The 25677-nt window shown below is 43.5% G+C and overlaps 1 protein-coding gene across 3 annotated transcripts in view; it reads left to right on the forward strand.

Moving 5' to 3' along the window:
- The window catches only part of CMTM8 (CKLF like MARVEL transmembrane domain containing 8), a 29942-nt gene extending 12382 nt beyond the window's left edge, over window positions 1-17560 (forward strand). The window contains exons 2-4 of one of the 3 annotated variants that reach the window (XM_028750843.2): window positions 15788-15961; window positions 16595-16711; window positions 17450-17560. In XM_028750843.2, coding sequence (XP_028606676.1) covers window positions 15788-15961; window positions 16595-16711; window positions 17450-17533 — 375 coding nt within the window. In that variant the 3' untranslated portion in view covers window positions 17534-17560. Of the gene's footprint in view, window positions 1-15787; window positions 15962-16594; window positions 16712-16926; window positions 17405-17449 lie in introns of those variants that run through there. The other 2 variants (XM_077916345.1, XM_077916346.1) reach the window with 2 other exon arrangements.
- Window positions 17561-25677: the final 8117 nt, after the last annotated feature.

Raw genomic sequence — 25677 nt, forward strand, 5'->3', positions numbered from 1 at the left:
TTGTTTCAATGCTTGGTGAGATCTCAGAAGCCATAGGAATTTCTGGAGCAGTTTTGGAGTAGTTTGAAAGGATCACAGTGTTCATGTAGCATATTGGGTCTTTCCAGCAGTAGGATAAATTAGGCAAAACAGCAAAAATGGTAGAATAAATTAGACAAATTTACCCAGGGAAAGTTAAGCACTTCTAAGACCTTGTGGTTTCAACAGAGCATTAAGCACATCCTTTAATTTCCCACAGGCTTTTAAACTTTTAACTTTGCAGGGGCTTTTAACTTTGCATGAATTGTGTCCTTGGTTTCTTAAACTTGTAGAATTCAGTTCTTATTTTCACAATTTTGGGCCCCTTTGGTGCAGAAACTAGATCTGAAAATAAGCAAGCAGATACATTTTCATGGTTTCAAATTGAAATATTAACATAAGCCTTACTTTGCTGTATCAGAACATAAGGAAAACTGAATGAGGAGAGATGAAAAAGGGGAGAGTCCCTTTCTTGTGGCTGTTCCAAACCTTCTCCAGGAATGCACAGTAGAGTTTGAGTACTAGGAAAGATGGGGTCATGAAGGAAAGAGACCCCCCTGTTCTAAAGCTCCCGTAAATATTTCAGAGGTACTATAGCCAATGGGATGTGGGTGGCGCTGTGGGTTAAACCACAGGACTTGCCGATTGGAAGGTTGGCGACGTGGTGAGCTCCCATTGTTTGGTCCCTGCTTCTGCCAACCTAGCAGTTCGAAAGCACGTCAAATTGCAAGTAGATAAATAGGTACTGCTCCAGCGGGAAGGTAAACGCCGTTTCCATGTGCTGCTCTGGTTCACCAGAAGTGGCTTAGTCATGCTGGCCACATGACCTGGAAGCTGTACGCCGGATCCCTCGGCCAATAAAGCGAGATGAGCGCCGTAACCCCAGAGTTGGCCACGACTGGACCTAATGGTCAGGGGTCCCTTTACCTTTACCTTTATTTTAAGAAGAAGCCGGGAGAGTTTGAGGGATGCTCTCAGCTACCTATCAGTTGATGGGACAGAAGTGTGTCTTAAAACACCCTCTACAGTTCAAAGAAGAAGCAGGGAGTGAAGCTGCCTTTCTTGATCAATCCCATGCTTTCAAATCCCATGCTTGCCTTTCCCACACCTGGTGCCTTTGTGACATCAGGTGTGTGTGTGTGTGTGTGTGTGTGTGTGTGTGTGTGTGTGTGTGTGTGTGAAGGCTACATTTGGTCCGTGGGTCTGATGTTCCCCAGCCCTGCACTACAGGAAGATTAAATGTAACAAGAACTCAAGCTTCTTATTCTGGATTTGGAACTGCAGCACGGTGAAAAGAGAAATCTTCACTGGCTCGCATGCTGATATTTTCACCAGCAGTTATCATAGAATCATAGAATCATAGAGTTGGAATAGACCACAAGGGCCATCGAGTCCAACCCCCTGCCAAGCAGGAAACACCATCAGAGCACTCCTGACATATGGTTGTCAAGCCTCTGCTTAAAGACCTCCAAAGAAGGAGACTCTACCACACTCCTTGGCAGCAAATTCCACTGTCGAACAGCTCTTACTGTCAGGAAGTTCTTCCTAATGTTTAGGTGGAATCTTCTTTCTTGCAGTTATACTGCAAAGCATCTTTGGAACCTGAGATTCTTGGTGCAAAGAAAACGGGCTGGGCAATAAAACCACCCTTTCCCAGCAATGCTGTTTCTTTATTTTAGACTGCACCTCCCAACATCACTTCACAACAGAAAATGTTTGTATGCTATGGTTTGCGAGTTTGGCTGTCTAAAAAACTATATGCAGAGGTGGCGAGCACTGATTTTGAGCAAGTACAGGTTGCTTGGTTTATATTACAGTGCATTTGAAGGCCAGTGCCTCTCCCCCCCCCCCCCCAAAAAAAAAAACCACACACCCCCCAACAGTCACAATAATTGTGGGATAAGAGAAGAAATAATTCAGGCTCTGCGTAGTGTACTGTGCTGAACAATATTGGACTTGACAGTCTTGACATATAGTGGCTTTTAAATGCCAGAAAAGGTCTGTAGGTCTTGCAGTCAATGGAATTGCCTTTAGATTCTCTTGCCTTGCTATCCTTTTGCAATTTTCCTATCTCGGCACTGGAAACCTGCTCTGATGTGGCACTTCTTTAGCTCTACATTTTCACAAGGTCCGCTGGAAGCAGTTACAAAGCATTTCCATACAAACAACAATGCTAATTTATGATGTCTTCAGGTTGGAACTAAATTATCATGTTATTCTACTTAAGAGCTGGTTTGGGGTGTTGTCGCTAGCTCCCTTGTGCATTTAACTCCTCACATGAACAGTGTAACACAGGGAAACAAAGGAGGATATGTGCTATTTTGCAGATCTCCTTGGCTGAACAGGATGTCCAGTGAAACAGCCGATTAAAGTTCTAAGAAGCTTGTCCACCAATGTTACATTGTTCATGGGAGTGGAATAGAGGTGGACAACTATTTCATTCCATGAAGCCATACGTGATGGTGGGTGGGACTTGTACTGGGTGGGGGGGTAAATTCATAGACATTCATATAGGCATACCTCCCCATTTGTGTACCATTTTCTCTTGACAAAATTACATTTCTCCAGTTTGCCAAACAGCTTTGGGGCAGGCTGTGGAGAACATAACTTTTTGTGGGTGAATTATTATTATTAATATTCCGCCTATCTAACTGGATTTCTCCAGGCACTCTGGGCGACTTCCAGCAGTTAAAACATTAAGCACAGTAAAATATCAAACATTAAAAACTTCCATATACAGGGCTACCTTCAGATGTCTTCTAAAAGTCAGATAGTTGTTTATTTCCTTGACATCTGACTGGAAGGCGTTCCACAGGGCAGGCATGACTACTGTGAAGGCCCTCTGCCTGGTTCACTGTAACCTCACTTTTTGCCGTGAGGGAACCGCCAGAAGGCCCTCGGAGCTGGACCTCAGTGTTTGGGCTGAACAATGGGGGTGGAGACGCTCCTTCAGGTATACTGAGCCAAGGCTGTTCAGGGCTGTAAAGGTCAGCACCAACACTTTGAATTGTGCTCAGAAGCGTACTGGGAACCAATGTAGGACTGGTATTATTCAGCCCTGGCAACCACTCATTCTGTGATGATCAAGCAAATATGTATTTATGGAGGCAAGCAGGCAGGCAGGCAGGCAGGCACCTGACCTTATAAAAAGATGAATGAATGAATGAATGAATGAATGATATTTTGGCCGCTGCCAATATGTTGCCATTTGTTCAAGCAGATTGCTTGATGGCTGTTGTTACGGATTTTTCGACCTGCCTGGTTTTAGGTGTTTAATTCTCGCTTGGTATTTTGGTCTCTCTTTTACTGTCGTCAGCCACCTTGAGCACCCTCTGGTGGGATTGAAACTGAAAAAAGAAACAGAGAATTGTGTGTGGGTGTGTATCAAGAGAGAGAGAGCTCTGTGCACAGGCCTCAATTATGGCTCCTCTTTTGACCTTCAAGGAATGCGTTTTACCTCTCCAAGGACTGTGCGATAAAATGACAAACAATGCTGGGAAAGCAGATGGGAAAAAGTGTTTGTTCCTCTCAAAATACTGAAACTCGGTGGCATTAAACGAAGCTAAACTTTGGAAGACTCAGGACAGATGAAAGATGCACAGGACATAGTTGAACTATAGCATTTGCTCCCAGAAGAGGCAACGATGTCCACCATCTTGCCTGGGTCTAGAAGAGGATTAGACAGGGATAGTGGGTAAAGACCTGTAAAACATATTTTTATGTATGCGACAACGGCGGCAAGAGTCTTAATAGCACAAGGATGGAAGAATGAGGAAATCCCGATGAAAGAACTGTGGCAAGAAAAACTGATGGATTATGCAGAATTGGCAAAACTGACACACAAACTACGTGATAACGATAACTGTCACCTCAAAGACGAATGGGAACCTTTTATGAAATATTTGAAGAAGCAACAAAATGAACTGGACTCTTTGGCAGGTTTTGAATAAACATTCGCAAACTGTTTATTGTAAGATATAGATAGACAACTTGAGGATTTTGACAATTTTATAACATGCAGATGGAAATATGTGTTGAGAAACCAGAGAAAGGAGCTGAGGGAAGTCCGGGGCTGGGGTGGGAGGTTGGGGGGGGGGGTTGTTTTGTTTAGGGGGGGGGGAAATGGAGAGGAAAATAATAATAATGTGGATGGTGTATTTTTGATAAAACTATTGTGTTGAAATTTCCAATAATTAAAAAATAGAAGAGGATTAGACAAATTCATGAAGGATATGTGTATCAGGGCTTCTACCGCCCATGGGACAGAGGGTCATTGATGAATGATAATCCACCTTCTACCTAGGGTTTTAATAGGTCATAAGATTTTATGGTGACTATATTTGTAATGTATTTTTGTCGGTGTTTGTCCTTTGATGCTATGGCCTGTCGGCTACGCAAATAAAGTCTATTGATTGATATCAGGGCTTCTAACTTATGACTATGCTTTACCTCTGCTACCTGAGGCAGTTGGCCCCTGAACATCATTTTCTGGGAATTGTAGATGGGAATAATGCTGTCCTGCTTGAGTAATGATTGCGGGCTTCCCATAGGCATGTGGTTGGCCTTATCAGCAGGCTTTTCTTATGTGTATCCTAGAGCAATATGAAGTCCATAATTTTTAGGGTTCATCGGAATTGCCTGGAAATTTGAGGTGAGGAAAACAGGAGAGCTGGACATAGATTGGCGCTCTTCTCTGACAGGCAGTGCCCAAATGCACGCTGCTTGTTCCATAGGCAAAGAATCTAAATAATTTGTTTGCTGGTTTTTAATTTATTTAATCTTTTTTTCAATACAAACAACAACCGCAAAAGACACATACAACAGAAACCATAATAACACTACTAACACAATTTGACAAATCAACTTTGAATACTGATATACCTATGACTACACCTTTTAAACAATATTTCCCCAACTCTCCTCCCCCTACTTCCCACCATTATCCGCCTTATTGCTTAAATATTCCTTCCAGATTTCTTCATATTTATCCATTCTTAATTTGTGTCGACATGCAATTCGTTCATATGTAGCTGGTCTGTCCATATTATCAATCCATGTGCTCAATGGAATCTTTTTGCGGCTCTTCCAATTCATCAAAACAAGTTTTTTTTTCTTCTAATATGGCGTGGTACATTCATTTTTTTGACCCCTTGTAATCTCCCGCGTTTCCGGAATATAATTTAGAATTAAATTAAATTCCCCTAAATAACAATTTCTTTTTATTACTCTTGCTATAACTATCCTCACCTCCCACCAAAATGATCTTATCATCGGACATTTAATCATCACATGTACCAAGTTCGCATTTTTACTCCCACATCTCCAGCAGTTGTCTGCACTTGTTATTTTTTTCTGGTATAGTTTTGCTGGAGTCCAGTGGACTCTGAATATTATTTTCTGTTGTATAAGTCTTATACTAGGAATCTAAATAATTTGTTTCCAGATTTGCCCATTGGGTTACAGTGGTACCTCGGGTTAAGTACTTAATTCGTTCCGGAGGTCCATTCTTAACCTGAAACTGTTCTTAACCTGAAGCACCACTTTAGCTAATGGGGCCTCCTCCTGCTGCCGCGCTGCCGCTGCACGATTTCTGTTCTTATCCTGAAGCAAAGTTCTTAACCTGAAGCACTATTTCTGGGTTAGCGGAGTGTGTAACCTGAAGCGTATGTAACCTGAAGCATATGTAACCCAAGGTACCACTGTATTTGGAATAACAGTTCTGATGCAGAAGCAAAAAAGCTAATGCTATTCTAGGTGGCACCAACAGAAGGATAGCGTCCAGATCAAGGGAAGTAATAGTACCAGTCTATTCTGCCTTACTCAGACCATACTTGGAATAAAGGTAAAGGTAAAGGTACCCCTGCCCGTACGGGCCAGTCTTGACAGACTCTAGGGTTGTGCACTCATCTCACTCTATAGGCCGGGAGCCAGCGCTGTCCGCAGACACTTCCGGGTCACGTGGCCAGCGTGACATCGCTGCTCTGGCGAGCCAGCGCAGCACACGGAATGCCGTTTACCTTCCCGCTGGTAAGCGGTCCCTATTTATCTACTTGCACCTGGGGGTGCTTTCGAACTGCTAGGTTGGCAGGCGCTGGGACCGAACGACAGGAGCGCACCCCGCCGCGGGGATTCGAACCGCCGACCATGCGATCGGCAAGTCCTAGGCACTGAGGTTTTACCCACAGCGCCACCCGCGTCCCTTGGAATACTGTGTCCAATTCTGGGCACCATAATTTAAGAAGGATGTTGACAAGCTGGAACGTGTGCAACCAAGAAGATCAAGGGTCTGAAAACTAAGCCTTATGAAGAGCGCTTGAAGGAGCTGGGTATGTTTAGCCTGGAAAAGAGGAGACCAAGAGGAGATATGATAGCCATCTTCAACTATCTTAAGGGCTGTCACATGGAGGAGGCAGCATGCTTCTTTTCTCCTGCTCTGGAGGGTAGGACTCGAACCAGTGGCTTCATGTTACAAGAAAGGAGATTCCAACTAAACATTTGGGAAAACTTTCTGACAGTAAGAGCTGTTCAGCAGTGGAACAGACGCCCACAAGACGGGGTGGGCTCTCCTTCCTTGGAGGTTTTTAAACAGAGGTTGGATGGCCATCTTTCAGGGATGTTTGAGCTGAGATTCCCTCATTGCAGGGGGTTGGACTAGAATCTCAGTGTTCCCCAACCTTGGGCCTCCAGCTGTTTTTGGACTACAATTCCCATCATCCTTGACCACTGGTCTTGCTAGCGAGGGATGATGGGAGTTGTAGTCCAAAAACAGCTGGAGGCCCAAGGTTGGGGAACACTGGACTAGATGACCCTTGGGTCCCTTCAAACTCTACGAGTCTATGATTCTATGGAGTTTGAGAAGTTAATGTTTGCACTGCTTGATCTATATACCCTGAATGTGTTTTGCTGCAAATTGTCTAGAGAATGTTCACTCTTCTGTTGGATTATGCAGAGTAGCTGAAAGTACTTTACTTCACAAGCATAAATGAAGGTTCCAGTCTTCTGATTTAAAAACATGAATAGTCTTGCGGAAGGGATTTAGAATTTGGTTTTGTTTTGTTTTTCACTTTGAGGTTGTGGATTGAGTTTTGTTTTCTTGTTGCATTTATCTCACTTTTCCGTTTATGTATTCATGTTTCATTTTGCATTCAAATTGTTTTCATACTTATTTCTTGTAAGCTGCCAAGAGAACTTGTGGTGCAGCATGCAAATGTCATAAGTAAGATGTACAGTACAAAAATTTAGAATTGTTCTTAAATGGTTTCTTTGAGAATATGTTAATGCATCTGTTGTCTGGTTGGACCATGTTTCCATTTTGTCTCTGCCTTGTTTAGATGTTCAGCTTTTATTGCAACAGGAGTCAATGCAAATCTTGTTTCTAACAAGTGTTAGGAAAAGCTTTTTCTCATGTTAAAAACAGATTCACAGAACAATGATGGTGCCAGCTATATATAGATGGCGTAGCAGGAAGGTGGAGAGTCAAAAAACAACGAAAAAGCTTGCCACTATTAATGAAGCAGAGGTATACAGCATTGTTCTTTTGCAATGGTTAGAAACTCTTTAAACAAACCAACCAATGTAAATAAATCTTTGGTCAGGAGTTGTTAACAGCCACTGTTAGACATTCCTCAACAGAAAAGAAATGGGGGGGGGGGGACGTCACTCAGATATTATTTAGGCATAGCACTGGCTCAGTAATACAAAGGGATATTAAATCTGAAGCCATTAAAAAGACAACTCTTCATTACAGTGTATTTGCATTTAAACAATATCAATGTAAATAAAACCTTTTAATATTAAGGGAAAATTTTAGGACTGAAGTAAAAAAAAAAAAGTCCCAAGTTTCTTTTTCAAAGGGAATATTTTATGCAATTGCTTATACAAAGGGCATACTTTAGTATTTTACATTCCACACATTTTTTCCCCATGTGAAATATGAAATGTTGAAAGTCTCTCATAGGTTGACAGCCTGATCCTCATCCTGTTTAGTTGAAAGTGTAAGTCCCATGAATTGGAATTCATTTATTTATAAACCTTTTTATATGTACTGTACTGCTTTTTGGCTCTTACAAAGGGGGCCCTAAAGCAACTCATTTAAAAGCAAAAGGGAAATGGAATGAAAACAATCAAAAAACAATGAAACTGAGAAACAGGATGAGACTGCATCCAAGTAAGTGTGCTTGGAGGTGAGATCAGAAAGAAGCTTCTAGCACAGTAGTTCTCAAACTTGTTTCTCTAGGCCACAATTTCAGAATAAAAATCTGTTCGCGCCTCACCAATTTTTTTATTGATATGAAATACTGTATTTTTTCGTGTATAACACGCCCCCGTGTATAAGACAACCCCTATTTTGCGGGATACCAAATTAAGGAAATGGGGGGAGATTGCCCAGAGTTGTGGAGCATTTTGGGGGGGCGGATTGCCCAGAGTTGTTGACCCATCGTCTGCCCGCTTGACGCAAACAGCCGCCCAAAATAATAATAATGAATAATTAAAAAAAACACCGTCTTATTCATGGAAAAATATGGTACATTGGAAAACAAAATAGAAGCAAGTTGAAACAGTGAAGGTCTTAATTTGTTGTTGTAAGTCTGTTCCCTGGTTTTATGAAGTTATGTACCCAACCTTGAGGCAGTTGACAAGATACAGGCTAATTGATAAGTTTATGGTGGAATAGGGCTGGTTCTCTGCAAGCTCCTTTGTTAGTGTGGAAGACGAGGGGGATAAACCTTGCGCCACCTTCTGAGAAAAGTTATTCTATATTTTAAAATTAGATTTAGTTGAAGAAAGAAATGTGGCATCAGAGTTGTTGGTTCATACCAGTGCTTTTCAACCAGTGTGCCATGGCACCCTGGGGTGCCTTGAATGATGGTCAGGGTTTTAGAGTAAATGGACAACAAGGGATTTAAACTTAAACTGCAATTGAAAGTATAAAAGAAACATACGAAACAAGGTTATAATTTGCTGATAAATTTATTGTTAAGAATGCATTGTGCGGGAGATGCGGGGAAGCTCGAGAGAAATAAGTTGTTGAAAGGTTATGATTCTTTGTGTCTGCTTTTTGTTTTTTTTCTTTTGTTTTTTTCTGTTTATGTCTGAAAAAATGCAATAAAAATTATTTAAAAAAAAAAATGAATGATGGTCAGGGGTGTTTGTTGCAGCAGCAACTGCCCAGAGGACTCCCAAGGAAAGGGGAGAGGAGGCTGAGGGACCACTCCACAAGGGAGCGTGCGTGCTCAAAAAAGGGTGAGAGGCTGCCAGCTCTGCAGGCAAGGGGTGACATAACTGGGCTCCTGAGCCCCACAGGGGTGCCACAGGAAGAATGTAGTTGGTCAAGGGAGCCGTGGACTCAGAAAGGTTGAAAACCTCTTACCATAAGAGTTCCCACAGCTGTGACCCACATTTTGTTAGCTTACCTGTTAAAAGATCTGGCTCATGAAAGTGTCTCTTCCGCTTCTTTTTGTTTCAGAAAAATTGCAAGGGACAGTATTTCATTTAAAAATAATAATTGCTCTTTAAAAAACCCACAACATTTCCCTGGTTGTATGGTTTGGGTAAAAGAGGCTTTTGCCAGTTCTCTGAGAACAGACTTGTAAGTTCCAGCTGTGTGTGTGTGTGTGTGTGTGTGTGTGTGTAGATATATACAGTGGTACCTCGGGTTAAGTACTTAATTAGTTCTGGAGGTCCATACTTAACCTGAAACTGTTCTTAACCTGAAGCACCAGTTTAGCTAATGGGCCCCCCTGCTGCTGCTGCGCCGCCGGAGCACGATTTCTGTTCTCATCCTGAAGTAAAGTTCTTAACCTGAGGTACTATTTCTGGGTTAGCGGAGTCTGTAACCTGAAGCATATGTAACCTAAGGTACCACGGTAAACACATCAAAGTCGGAACGGAATTACTTTCGCTTGCTTTCCACAACAATATCTGTATTGGTCTCTGGTACTGAAATAATCTTTTATCTACCCATTTGAGAGCAAATCTACCAAATCTGGTGGGGCTTACTTCTGAATAAACTTGCATGAGCCTGGGAATTTTAATTTGAGGTTGTCATGATGAAGATTGAAGCAGGGCACCCTTTATTTTGAATTAAAAAGGTAAAGGTACCCCTGCCCGTACGGGCCAGTCTTGACAGACTCTGGGGTTGTGCGCCCATCTCACTCTATAGGCCGGGGGCCAGCGCTGTCCGGAGACACTTCCGGGTCACGTGGCCAGCGTGACAAAGCTGCATCTGGTGAGCCAGAGCCGCACACGGAAACGCCGTTTACCTTCCCGCTAGTAAGCGGTCCCTATTTATCTACTTGCACCTGGAGGTGCTTTCGAACTGCTAGGTTGGCAGGCGCTGGGACCGAACGACGGGAGCGCACCCCGCCGCGGGGATTCGAACCGCCGACCTTTCGATCGGCAAGCCCTAGGCGCTGAGGCTTTTACCCACAGCGCCACCCGCGTCCCTTATTTTGAATTAGTTTAATCCATAACACCTTTGCCTGTGGCTCTTCCCACCACCAGTATGCATCCCCTAACAGATTACTCTTGAGGGAATATAGCCCTCAGCAGAAAAAAATGTATATACTTCCCGATCCTGCAGTAGAGTTTTAGCTATATTAACTGCTGTTGAACTCAGTTGTATTTGGACATGTCATCAGCCTAACAGCTGGAGATACTCAGAGTACCTTTGCCCAAGCGAGTTGCCATCTATTTGCATTTTGCACTAGCCGCTGCTACTTAGGGAGTCCAGATTTTATCTGCAGTTCAGTGAAATTCAGACCCATTTGTTCTCATGAAACCTAAGTATGCTTTGGTGTGTGCTGAAGAACAATACTGGTGCCAGTGAAGATTTCAAGGAGATTCATTTCAGCAAGGAGGACGGAAGAGGGGGGAAAGGAGGAAAGCTGTGTTTCTTTGATCTGATTATGTCACAACTGTAAGAGAGCAGAGCAGACAGTCCCTTTTGTGTAAGGTCAAGCGGAGATCCTTGCAAGGATGGAGGCCTTGGCTTTCTGAAATTCTGCCAGAAGCAAACTGGGACAAGGCTTGAAAAAGGAAAACCAGAGTCTTTCCTCCCCAGTGGATCTGTGAGGTCCTGTTGCATTGTACTCCACTGTAGGAAACGAACATTCTTAATTGGGTAGGAAAAGTACTGGAACATTTAAAAAACACACTAATATGTCACAGCTTTCCATTGAGAAATTTTGTTGTTTAGTTGTGTCTGAATCTTCGTGACCCCATGGATCAGAGCACGCTAGGCACTCCTGTCTTCCACTGCCTCCTGCAGTTTGGTCAAACTCATGGTGGTAGCTTCGAGAACACTGTCCAACCATCTCGTCCTCTGTCGTCCCCTTCTCCTTGTACCCTCCATCTTTCCCAACATCAGGGTCTTTTCCAGGGGACAGCAGAGGACAAGATGGTTGGATAGTGTTCTCGAAGCTACCAGCATGAGTTTGACCAAACTGTGGGAGGCAGTGGAAGACAGGAGTGCCTGATAGTGCACATGAATTCCAACTTTGGAGCTTATCTTCGTTAAATACCCTTGTGTTGAAGCACAGCTGCTTTCAAGTCTGTTACAGCATGTCATAGAATTGAGGAGTTGGAAAGGGCACCGAGGGTCATCTAGGCCAAACCTCTGCAACGCTGGAGTCTCAACACATGGTCCCCCATCCAATTTGAATCCATACTGAACCCTGCTTAGCTCTGCAAGTGTGCTAGCAGTTTTATTGCTGCGCCACTAGGTTTTTGAGCTTTGCCATATGTAATGCCTGATTTTTGTCCATTTATTCTGTTGCACAAAAATGTTCTTATTTCATCAATATGTGCATTGCTGGCAACAAAGTGATTGCACAGAGCTATATTTCACAATGGGTCTCTGAAATATAGTCCACATGTATTTGATTATCCAAGTTCTATGTTAGAGTCTGAAAACATAAACCTTTTTGGGGTGTTTGTGGTTTTTTTGTGGGGGAGAGTTATGTCTTAACACGATCCAACACTGCTATAACAAATCAAGGTTTAGAAACTATCACACCAGCAATAGATTTGTATGCATAATATCCTTTATATGCTGCTACAGACTTGCTCTTTCCTTCATAAAGAAATATCTTGGCAGAGGTTCAAGAATTGCAGGTTTATGGACACGAAAGTTCTTTATTGTGTTACTAACTTTCTCTCCTACTTGTTATTGTGATGACTTCTGAGATCATTCAGTAAACAAACTTGACTTGACTGCTCATCCCTCCACCTAAGAAATTGCAGAGGAGCCTATAGGATGTATTCCCATTTTATCATTGTAGTAGCTTTATGAAGCAGACTAGATCAAGAGACAGCAAGTTGCATCTTGTTGCTTCTGAAGACAGGGTCTTTCATGGATGCAATGACCTGGTGCGTCTGAAATGTACTTGGCCCAACAAATGGTGATGTCCAAAACCCAGGACTGCAAACCATGGTTTGCAGGAACCAAGGGAAACTGTAGTTTAACCAACCAGAAACTATCCTCTCAAGGCAGGTGTGTGAGAGAAGGGGGAGCACCTCAGCTCATGACTCGCTCCCATTCCAACAAACCACAATTATTGAACTGGGGACATTTGAAATCTGTACCAGGCCATTATGTGAATGAGAGCACACTTTCTATTGGACCAGGCAAAAAATCTATGATCTATGGGCAAATCAGCAGGAGGGGCTCTGGATATGCAGAATGCAAAACAATTCCTCCTCTGTTCTCCTGACATCACACCATGAAAGAGAGCAAGGGTTACACCAGTTGACATACTTACACTCAATACTTACAAATGGTGACCAATGTCTCTTTAAAAGGGAGAAGAAAGCAAAGGTTCCTCCCCCGTGTGTGATGCTGGAAGTGCTTTTGATTGATGTTTCACCTGACATGGCTATGCCACCCCCCTTCCGTGTAGGATTTCTCTTTCAGTTACATTGCAAATCACTTTGAGATGCCTTATGGGAAAAGATTCATAACGGCTCTGGGATAGCTCAGTTGGTAGAACGTGAGGCTCTTAATCTCAAGGTTGTGGGTTCAAGCCCCATGTTGGGCAAAAGATTCCTGCATTGCAGGGGGTTGGACTAGATGATCACAGAGGTCGCTTCCAACTCTACCATTCTATGATTCTCTGAAATAAGGAAGGAATATTTCTAGTCCTCATCCATAACAAAAACATATTTTTTTCCTGATAAAGATGATCAACAAGATGTTCTTCTAGGCTCCGTGTGAGCTTTGAGGCATACTTCATTAATTTTGGTCTCAGCTTTGAGATATCATGGGTTCAGGGGTGTTTGACATTTTCAGCTGTTTCAGGAAAGCTGAACACTGTATTTTATTGAGCCTGACAAAACTCCAAAACAACATTACACATTTCTTGATTAGAATTTCGAAAAGGTCAGGCTGGCTGTTGGCTGATGACTTATGCTCAATCCGTATCTGTATACTTGTGTGAAATACAGCATTTCCAGAGTGTTAAAAATGTCTCTTGCAAATTGATTTAAATATTCACAGGCCCAGCCAGCTAAGAAAATATATGAGACTGTAACACACACACACACACACACACACACACACACACACACACAGCGAGAGACATCTAGGGGACTTATCAGAACAACCCATTCATTATTTGCTAGTTTGGTATGTCAAAAAAGTTCACTACCACAATTAGGCAAGCCTGCCTCATAATATCCTGTTTGCCCTCTGTGTTACAAGCCCTTTGCCCCTTTCATGGTTTGTAGAATATGTTGTGATTTCTACTTGTCGCCTTGCTTGCTGGATACTCAAGCCTAAAATAAATAATGAACAGTTATTAGCCTATGTGGACAGGTTACTGCTAAGCAATGGTTAAGATAAACAGAGGAAGGGAGAGCAAAACGTGTACCAAAATAGGAGTCTGGCTGTCAACTTGCAAAGCATCATTTTTTATTTTAGGAAGCCAATGTTAAAATCTGCAACTGTACCAATGAGAAAACTAGACCAGTGACAGCAAAGCTAGCACCATGGGAAAGGAAAGGCTACAATAAAGCTCACAACTGTTTTTAATGCAAGAGAAAAGAAAAAAGAAAAGTAGTTGCACCCTTATGTGGCTGTGGCAGAACTACTTTAACTAGGTACTATTATAGATTAATTAGGGACATGTGTGGCACTGTGGCCTAAACCACAAAGCCTAGGGCTTGCTGATCAGAAGGTCAGCGGTTCGAATCCCCGCAACGGGGTGAGCTCCTGTTGTTTGGTCCCAGCTCCTGCGCATCTAGCAGTTGGAAAGCATGTCAAAGTGCAAGTAGATAAATAGGTACCACTCCAGCGGGAAGGTAAACGGCGTTTCCGTGCTCTGCTCTGGTTTTGCCAGAAACGGCTTAGTCATGCTGGCCCGGAAGCTGTCTGCGGACAAACGCCGGCTCCCTTGGCCAATAAAGCGGGATGAGCGCGCAACCCCAGAGTCACCTGTGACTGGACCTAACGGTCAGGGGTACCTTTACCTTTATTATAGATCAATTAGAAATTATAGTTATTGATCATTAATGGAGATTTGAAGAACTGGATAACTCAGTGGTTACCACTGGTTATTTCAGAACTGGAGGTTTGATCAAGGCAAAAATCACAACCAAATTTTATCACCTGTTTTTTAGAAACTGCTTTAATACCACAGAAGACACATTTCTGTGTAGAACAATGGTGACCTCCAGTGGCAGAAAAAGCTGAATGGTACTAGAAATGATAGTCGGCAACTGATGACAACCTATATAAAAATATAGCAATGAATATTAATATGGCCTGTTACTAAATTAAAGAAATCACCCGTCAATTATTTAACACGCTTTTCATTTGCATAAAATACTCCTACATATAAATGAACAAATATAAGATTTAAGGGTTTGGATAAGCGTGCCCGAAATTATAGTAGCCCCTTTCTGTTGTTCCTCTTAAGTGTTAGTTAGAATTAAGAAAAATGAACATGTATGTAAGATGTGAAATATTCTTAAAATTCTATGATTGTGTTTAAGTTAGCATTGCATTTGGATATATCCTGAGCAACGGTCAAATAAAAATATAATAGTAGGTCCTTAGAAAAGCCAAAGTAAAACGGCTTCCCCTCCTTCTATAATATGAAAGTGTATGTAATTTTTGGTTTTAAGGCCTGTTAAATATGGGCATTTGGAACTGATATAATCCTAATGATTTGGAAAGAGAGATTAAAGCTATTCAGACTTACATTTTCCTTAAGGTCATAGCCAGGGAGAGAGTAGACGATTCCATACATTATTTTGAATGTAGAGTCTCTGCTGAGTTGACAAAACGATATTCTCACTAAAGGATTCCAACCTTTTTTTTGTTATCCTACCTTACTATAGAGCTGTTTACCTGATGTTATACATTTTGCCTAGCTTTCATTATTTTAGATGATACAAGCAGTTTGTCTACTGAAATTGCCTCTTGTTTAACCATGGATGTTTTTGGGCTGTGAAATATTATTTAAATTGCTTTGGAAACAAATCTGTTGTACTAACATTTGTATGAATCCTTTCTGTATAGAAATGCCTCTTACGACAGACCTAGATGTGGTAAAACCCTGACTAGGCCGAAGTCAAACCTAATTCCCGTTAACTGTGATAGGATAGGAGCTCTATCCTGTTCTGTGATTTCTGTGCCAGCAAATAATTGCTTAGAGTTGGCCTTCTATTCCAGTAACCCATTTTCATGAAGCAGAACAATACTTTGGGCATGTACATATCATGCCTTTCTTCTGGGTAACACTATTCTGTTTTCTTTGCATATTTGCAGGTGTTGGGATTGTTGGTATGGACGCTGATTGCTGGAACAGAATATTTCCTATATCCTGTCTTCGGCTGGGTAATGTTTGTAGCTGTGTTTTACTGGGTCCTTACGCTGTTCTTCCTAATCATCTACATGACAATGACGTACACTCGGATTCCCCAAGTGCCGTGGACCACTGTAGTGAGTATCAGCTTTCATCTAATTCCAGTGGCGTAGCGTGGGGGGTGCAGGGGGGGCCGGCCGCACCGGGCGCAACGTCTGGGGTTAGGGCAAATCCACAGGTTAGGGGGCGCAAATCCACGGTTAGGGGGCGCAAATCCACGGATTAGGGGGCGCCTTGTCCCGGGTGCTGACAACCCACGCTACGCCACTGTCTAATTCATAACACGGTACTTGCTTTTCCACAAAATAATAATAATGCAAAAGTGGAGCATTAACCAGCGACACCACCCAAGGTATTGGGGGGGGTGTCAAATAGGTCCTTCCTAACACCGGTTGTTACTGACCCAAATTTTGAAGACAGTGCATTAGCTGGGAGACTTAAAACAACGATGATTGTATGGAATTGTTCCTGGGGCACAGATCTTTTGACAAAGGTTGTTGTAAAAGCAGAAGCTTCAGCTAGATGTGAGCAAACCTAGATGAGTTTTCAGTAGAGAAGTCCGGCAATAACAGTAAGTCTAGGACTGTGGCCACAGGAATAAGCTCTCATCTCTTGTTATTTGCATTGCTTCCAGTTGGATAGGAAGCATCTATTGAACATTGCACATGGGGGGAAAACTACCCTTTTGTCTTTCTTTGCCCTCCCCACAGGGCCTGTGTTTTAACGGGAGTGCCTTTCTTTTGTACTTCATTGCTGCCATTGTAGACGCATGTGCCGTCACCAAGGAATTGGACAGCCACAACTACAACAGCTGGGCAGCTTCTTCAGTAAGTTAGTTTTTAATCTTTGAATCATGATTAGCACTCAAAATATGGAAGTGGGTGGAGGAAGTTGTTTATGTGTTCCAACAAATATTCAGGAACGAGGTATTAAATTGCTGCACGTTGAAAGAGGGGTAATCTAGATACGTAAGCATTGTCGATACCATAATAAAGAGACTGGCACAGCATCTTCCTTATTTTCTTTATTTCTTCTACACTAGAATTCAAAACCTCATGGGTCTATTAAAACACACTTTTGTTCACCCCTGAAGACATCCCCTACATTGTCTCCCAAGACAGACAGGTGCCAATTTTCTTGCTACAAAGAGGAAAATTGTGGTTTAAGCTCTGCTTACAAACCAGGATATGAAACCAAGAGGTTTCATTAACCTGAGACCATTAAAACAGTGGAGGATGCTGAACTACCAGCTCACTTTAACCACATGTGAACTGAAACCAAAAGAATTCCTTACATGGCAAGCTGAACAGAACAGGGGTGCTCAAGACAGGGCCCTGAAGGACAATAAAACGATGAGTGGTTATTTTAAAACCCTTTTCTTGTACCCCATGAGTGATCTGGGAATATAAATAAATCTGCTAAATGGTTTTTAGAATGTTGTATTATTTTATTGTTGTTAGCCACCCTGAGCCCACCTTCAGCTGGGGAGGGTGGGATATAAATAAAATTTTATTTTTATTATTATTATTACTATTTTCTAACAGCTGTTTTCTTTTCTCCCACAGTTCTTTGCATTCGTTGTAACTTCCTGCTACGGGGGAAATGCCTACTTTAGTTTTGTATCTTGGAGATCGCGGAACTTGCAATAAATGTCCTCTTTAAGTTAAGAAAAAACACATTTGGGTATAATGCATCGTTTTTAAATTATCAATTCCTGCAGTGGTTTTTCTTAATGCTCAGGCAAAGCATTTTTACTCAAGAGAGTTTCAATGGCTCATGGCTCACATAATGGCCAAACCATAGTTGACTGTCAGGAGGATGCTGTGGATTTTCCTGTCTCTCCCTCATACAAGCTAATTCCATCTTCTTACTTCCTGATTTGTGGTAACCATTGTTTCCTGTGACTTCCAAATTGCAGGATACCATAAATGAAGAAACTGATTATGGATTAGCATGAGGGATGGTGAGAAGAAAGCATGGAAGCTCATAGCATGTTCCCAATAGCCAAACCCACAGTATGGCTATGATACCTAAACTCAACCAGTGATCATGTTAGCATCTAATACTGAACCAAGATTCAGTACAATGCACTCTCCCTTTCTCCTGTGCGAGTTGGAGGACATCAGAAAGTTTTACTTAATTTTCTTTAAGGAAGGCTTGTAGCATCTGGATTAGGGTTTACGCTAGAACAGTAACTCTGGCCAGTTTCAGAACAAGCAAACTTCAAACCATGGTTTATGAAGCTGTCTTGTTTAAACTAACCATAGTTGATATAAACTACAAACCCAGTTTAAGTGTGATGTGACAAGCTGTGTTTGAGGGGAAACTAAAGCAGAGGTTTCTGAAGTCATCCTGGCTGTGCAGGAAGAGATGAGAACATGTGAGGCCAAGGGGAGTCTGTGATCCGGAAACCAAGCCTTATGAGGAACAGTTGAAGGAATTTGGTATGTTTAGCCTAGTAAAGTACTGAGAGGAGTTATGATAGCCATCTTTGAATATATAAAGGGCTGTCACAGGGAAGATGTAGCAAGCTTGTTTTCTCCTACTCTGGAGGCTAGGCCCCGAACCAATGGCTTCAAGTTACAAGAAAGGAGATTCCGACTAAACATCAGGAATAACTTTCTGACAGTAAGAGCTGTTCGACAGTGGAACAGACTCCCTCAGGACCCTCCTTCTTTGGAGATTTTGAAGCAGAGGTTGGGTGTCTTATCTGTCATCCATGAGCTAGCTGAGATTCCTGCATCACAGGTGGTGACTATCAGGATCTCTTCCAGCTCTACAATTCTATTATTCTAGTGTGAACCAGACTAATGAGTTTGATGGTGCCTACTTCCAAGAAAGTATGCATAAAGGCCTAAATGGCCTTAGCCCCGTATAGCTGAAGGAGTGTTTCCACCTCCATCATCCAGCCTGAGGTCCAGCTCCGAGGGCCTTTGGGCGCTTCCCTCACTGTGAGACATGAAGCTACAGGGAACCGGGCAGAGGGCCTTCTTGGTCGTGGCGCCCGTCCTGTGGAACGCCCTCCGATCAGATGTCAAACAAATGAACAACTAAAAAATTGTCCAGTAGCACCTTAGAGACCAACTAAGTTTGTTCTGGGTACAGTGGTACCTCGGGTTAAGTACTTAATTCGTTCTGGAGGTCCGTTCTTAACCTAAAACTGTTCTTAACCTGAAGCACCACTAATGGGGCCTCCAGCTGCTGCCGCACTACCGGAACACGATTTCTGTTCTCATCCTGAAGCAAAGTTCTCAACCCGAGGTACTATTTCTGGGTTAGCGGAGTCTGTAACCTGAAGCGTATGTAAGCCGAGGTACCACTGTATAAGCTTTTGTGTGCATGCACACTTCTTCAGATACACTGAAACAGAAGTCCAGTGTTTCAGTGTATCTGAAGTCCTTCTGTTTCAGTGTATCTGAAGAAGTGTGCATGCACATGAAAGCTTATACCCAGAACAAACTCAGTTGGTCTCTTAAGGTGCTACTGGACAATTTTTTATCTATTTCTACTGCATCAGACAAACATTGCTACCTACCTGAAATGAATAAATATTTGACTTTTAGAAGACACCTGAAGGCAGCCCTGTTCAGGGAAGTTCTTAATGGTTGATGTTTTGTTGTTCTTTTAATATATTGTTGAGAGCCACCCAGAGTGGATAGGACAGTCAGATGGACAGCATATAAATAATAAAATTATTATTAGAAAGAAGCCTTAGTTAGATTTGAAGGGGAATATAAGGGATTAAGACTGGAAACCTCCACCACGCTGGACTGGGGAGGATTTGTAGGGAGTGAAGACATTTCTCTCCTTGCCTCTGCCGGTTCATCTCATCTCCTGCTAACTGATGACAGTGGGGTGGTGTTTCTGCTACTCTGCCAGCACAGACCTCCCTCTTCTGCACATTGAAAGTATTCCACCCACTGGTTTCTCATCAGTCCAGAAGAAAGCTCTGAATAGGGTGTTCCAAGGATAAGACTGAGCCAGCTTGGAATCCCAAGTTGCTTTCTTAGCCTGTGCTGGCCAGTCGTGGGTGTGATCTGGGCCCAATTCCTGCACCAGCCTAAAGCCCCATCTTCCTGTCTCCACACCAATGCCTCCGTGAGCGTGTCTCGTTTCTAGCAAGGAGCAATAGTGTACTCTGCCTGATTAAGAAGTATTGTGAATATTTTACATCAATTAATATGTTTCAGAAGGCAGTGTATGTATTATGTTGTAGCAAAATGTGCCTCCCTTTATTTTTTTTACTTTGTACATATAACTGTCACAGTCTGATTCTATATATATTGACTCAGATACACATAGGACTGCAGCTTTTAGAATAGGTGGTGAGATATATATTAGAATAATTTATAATATTTTTATACATGTTAACTTTCTGTGTCTAGGAAAACTTTCCTGCTTAAAGGCTACTGTACACAGTCTTGAAGATTTAGAGATCTAAAAGAGATTCTCCTTGGAGCACTAATGTTATCTAAATTGGCCTGGAAGAAAATATTCAGCCTCTGGTTATTGTAACAAGACACAATCTGGCAATTGCTTACAAGAGTTAACCATCTAATGGTGCCAAAGGCCAAAGTTAGTGTACTATTCTGAAGCTGCTGCAGTGTAAACATATGACTAGAATGGGAAATCTACAAGACTGTAGAGTGGATCCTTTCTCAAATTAATATGGGTAGGCCAATCAGCTTTCATTGCTGGTAGATTGTTAGAAGCAGTGGGAACATTCAAAATCCACAGCTCAATTTTATATGTGTCTACTCGGAAGTAAGTCCAACTGAGTTCAATGCAACTTACTCCCAAGGAAGATGTGCCTAGGATTGCAGTCTTAAAGAAATTACTTTTTAAGTAACTGGCTCATATTGGGTGGCTATGTGGAAGAAACAGAAAACCGTCCTCTGGAAGTTCACATTTTGTACATTCTTATCTCAGACATAAGTTCTTTTTCATTTGATCGCTGACAAACAAGTTCTTCCTTGATTATGGATTTGTCCAATAGCAATATCGGTGCTATGATATTACAGCAGAATCTATGTTGGAGATGATCCGATTTTTTTTTTTCTTTCAATCTGCGTATTACGATTACCAAGCTATTTTTTATATATATAAAAAGCAAACCATTTCCAACCTGTGTGGTGCCATGACCTTCTCCTCCTTCGTTGCACATTTTGTAAAGTATTGGATTTGTATTCCCTCGAACCATTTCAATGTACATAAAAACAAAAGTTTTTTTTAAAAAAATTAATTGTTGCAGTGTTCTTTATTTCACTTACTAATTCAAAAATTGTGGAATGTCAATCCAAGGAGTATTATTTATACCTTGATCTTTGACTCGGTAAGCAGGCCTTCTTCCTGTCAAAGGTCTCATTTCTTCAGGACCAATCTGTCAAGAACCAGCATGCTGGGCAGGAATGAGAGCTCCAAACAAGGCAGAGCCACCCCTTCTTCTTCTCTCTTTCTGTGAGACATGGGGTCACCATCCTTTTTGGGCCTCTGGGCACACTTGCAAACAAGAGATCCTGTCATCTGCAATAGAATTGTAGTGTTGGAAGCAACCCCAAGTGTCATCTAGTCGAATCCCCTGCAACGCGCACACACTCTACAACCAAGCATACACCACAACATATTACATTAACTACAGCAGAAACCTTTCATGCCTAATTTCAGCAGGTGCAATGGACTGTAGGGGTATCAGGGAAGGCCTTTTGCAGCCGCATGTACACTGGATCAAGTTTCGTCATTTGTTACAGTAGCACAGGCTCTGGTGGGTTGAGTGGATGAGGCCAATAGAAGATCCAATGGTCAAGGCAGCGATTTCTACACATGCTATAGAGGGAACCGGAGGAGCAGATGGGGCTCGCCAACCTGGGAAGGTGGTCGCCCTTCTAGAAGGAAAACTGATGCCTTGCAGTTACAGTCGTAAAGGTAAAGGGACCCCTGACCATTAGGTCCAGTCGTGACCGACTCTGGGGTTGCGGCGCTCATCTCGCTTTATTGGCTGAGGGAGCCGGCGTACAGCTTCCGGGTCATGTGGCCAGCATGACTAAGCCGCTTCTGGTGAACCAGAGCAGCGCACGGAAACGCCTTGGGTTAAATATAAAAAGTAAAGGTAAAGGTACCCCTGCCCGTACGGGCCAGTCTTGACAGACTCTAGGGTTGTGCGCCCATCTCACTCAAGAGGCCGGGGGCCAGCGCTGCCCGGAGACACTTCCGGGTCACGTGGCCAGCATGACAAAGCTGCATCTGGCGAGACAGCGCAGCACACGGAAATGCCGTTTACCTTCCCGCCAGTAAGCGGTCCCTATTTATCTACTTGCACCCAGGGGTGCTTTCGAACTGCTAGGTTGGCAGGCAACCAACGCACCCTGCCGCGGGGATTCGAACCGCCGACCTTTCGATCGGCAAGCCCTAGGCGCTGAGGCTTTTACCCACAGCGCCACCCGCGTCCCTTGGGTTAAATATACATTGGGTTAAATATGCTTCAGGTTGAGCATTTTCAGGTTACGCTCCGCGGCGACCCGGAAGTAACGAAACTCGTTACTTCCGGGTTTCGCCGCATGCGCAAATGCTCAAAATGACGTCATGCGCAGAAGCGGCAAATCGTGCCCCGTGCACACACAGTCACGGGTTGCGTTCTACTCAGGATGCGAACGGGGCTCCAGAACGGATCCCGTTCGCATCCAGAGGTACCACTGTATACTCATCCATGAGAAAAGAGGCTTCAGGAGTAAACCCTGAAGAAAAATCTATACCCTCTGCCACGCAGGATACCTTCAGGGGAAGAAAAGGCAAACCCCTTCCTCCATTTCAGCAGGGGTTTCAATCACCCCTTCTGGACAGGGGAACCAAGTCATCTTCTGAACAGGTGGTGGAGGAGGGTGATTGATGGACCTAATAAGGACCTGGCCTGTGAAGCCAAAATACTTCTCTCCTGATTTAAAGGGGGGAAATGGTATAATGGTCTAGTAGGCTACCGTATTTTTCGTTCCAGAAGACACACTTTTTCCCTACTAAAAAGTAAGGGAGACTGTGCGTCTTATGGAGCGAATGTGCGGTCAATCGCTGGCTCCCTTTCTGGCCCCGCTCCCTTGCCCAGGCCTCCATTGTTCTGCAGATGGAGGCTGTTTCCCCAGCGACATGTGACTGGCTGATTAGATTATCTGTTTGGAAACTGTAGAAACGGCTCCCTTTCCTTTCCTAAAGCTGCAGAACTGTGAGTTGAACCCCATAAAAACCCTTTGCAAAGTAAGCTCAACAACTTTGAGCTGATCCTCAAAAAAGGGGCTTTTCTCCTTTGCAAAAGAAGCTGCACAACTGTGAGGTGATCCCCCAAAAATGGGGCTTTCCCCCTTTCCTCCTCTAAAAACTAGGCACGTCTTATGGTCAGGTGTACGTTAACTCTTTTCTTAGTCTGGTCTCTGGGCTTGCTGTGTTATGATAATGCTCCCACCCCCCATACGTCTGAATGAGAGATAAATGAACCTTTGTTGTGGTCCCTTGGAATGTTACTGTGAAGGTAAGGTTTTTGTGGAGACCATGTGCACTATCTCTTTTTGTACAATACATCCCTGCACACAGAAATTAGACAAACTACACACGAAGAGAGTAAGAAATGCATAAGGTCCTTTATTCACACTAGCAGGGACAAGGATTACATATTCCTCCTGTGTATTTGGGGTGAAGCTGAAATTTCTGCTGATCTCAGCAAGCCCCTTTGAACTTTGACAGGTGGGCACTCTTGTTCCAACCTGTCAAAATTGGCCCATGGGGTATGGGCACAATAAGGAGAGAAGTTCCATTCCTGACATATAAAGCTATGGCTGCAAAGATCTCTGCCTGAATTCCTGGAGAGGTGCTGCTCACCATTGTTGTCAGAGGGTGGTCTGGAAACCAAGCCTTATGAGGAACCATTGAGGGAACTGGGTATGTTTAGCCTGGAAAAGACGAGACTTGAGAGGAGATACGATAAAAGGTAAAGGTAAAGGTACCCCTGCCCATATGGGCCAGTCTTGACAGACTCTAGGGTTGTGCGCCCATCTCACTCAAGAGGCCGGGGGCCAGCGCTGTCCGGAGACACTTCTGGGTCACGTGGCCAGCGTGACATCGCTGCTCTGGCAACACAGAAACGCCGTTTACCTTCCCGCTGGTAAGCGGTCCCTATTTATCTACTTGCACCCGGGGGTGCTTTCGAACTGCTAGGTTGGCAGGCGCTGGGACCGAGCAACGGGAGCGCACCCCGCCGCGGGGATTCGAACCGCCGACCTTTCGATCGGCAAGCCCTAGGCGCTGAGGCTTTTACCCACAGCGCCACCCGCGTCCCTCCACAGAGCCACCCGCCATCTTCAAATATCTAAAGGGCTGCCACATGGAGGGTGGAGCAAGCTTGTTTTCTGTACAGGAGGCTAGGACCAGAACCAATCGATTCAAGCTAGAAAAAAGGAGATTCCAACTAAGCCATCAGGAAGAACTTTCCAACTGTAAAGAGCTGTTGGACAGTGGAACAGACTCCCAAGAGAGGTGGTAGACTCTTCCTTTGTTAGAGCAGAGGTTGGATGGCCATCTGTTACGTATGATCTAGTTGAGATTCCTGCATTGGAGGGGGTTGGACTAGATGGCCCTTGGGGGTCCCTTCCAACTCTACAATTCTGATTCTTTGTGAGTACCAGCGCCTGTTTCCCAATGACATGCTAAACCCATCTAAGTAGGCTGTGACAGCAAACTCCTTAAATTAATTGTGTGGTAAGTATTCGTCAATTAAAGCTTAAAGGTAAAGGTACCCCTGCCCGTACGGGCCAGTCTTGCCAGACTCTAGGGTTGTGCGCTCATCTCACTCTATAGGCCGGGAGCCAGCGCTGCCCGCAGACACTTCCGGGTCACGTGGCCAGCATGACAAGCTGCATCTGGCAAGCCAGCGCAGCACACGGAACGCCGTTTACCTTCCCGCTGGTAAGCGGTCCCTATTTACCTACTTGCACCCGGGGGTGCTTTCGAACTGCTAGGTTGGCAGGCGCTGGGACCGAACGACGGGAGCGCACCCCGCCGCGGGGATTCGAACCGCCAACCATGCGATCGGCAAGTCCTAGGCGCTGAGGTTTTACCCACAGCGCCACCCACAAAATGAAAGCTTATGCCATAATAAAATTTGCTGGTCTTATAAGGTGCTGCAAGGCTCCCTGCTGATTTTGCTGTAGTAATAGACTAACATGGCTCTCCCGCTGTAGAGGCGATAAAGGGAAGTGGACATTCCCAAATTGGTGCCTACATTATCATATCACTCACCTCAATTATATTCCTTATTGGGGAAAGTTGGCGATAATGAGTAAAAACTTAAATTGAAGCAATTGAGCAGTCTTCTTTTTTTAAATAAAAAAAACACCATAGTGCCTTATAAAAGGAGAAGTTGACTAAAATGCTCAACTATTATGCCACTGTTTCTGCACAAGCAGCAGGAGATAAATAGGGAAGGGTTTTTGTTTTTCCCACCAGAACCTCCTGTTAGCATGTTTTGTTCACAATCTAGAGTTTTATTTGCTGCCTATTAAGATCTAATTAAAACAAAACAACAGTCCAGAGCTTAACCTTTGTAGAGGAAGCTGGTAGCATAGAATGGAAAGCCCATCACTTGCACCTCCGTGTAATTAACCACCTACTTTTATTAAACAGAAGAGTGAACCCTGAAAGACCTTTCGGAAAGGAAGTTGCAAAGCTAAAAGACGACTTTCCAAATTGCCGGATATTAGGTGGGGGTGGGGTGGAGGAAGAGAAAGACGCCGTCATTGTTTTTAAAGCTTTTAAA

This window comes from Podarcis muralis, chromosome 12 (assembly GCF_964188315.1).
Source record: "Podarcis muralis chromosome 12, rPodMur119.hap1.1, whole genome shotgun sequence".
In the NCBI taxonomy this organism is placed as follows: domain Eukaryota; kingdom Metazoa; phylum Chordata; class Lepidosauria; order Squamata; family Lacertidae; genus Podarcis; species Podarcis muralis.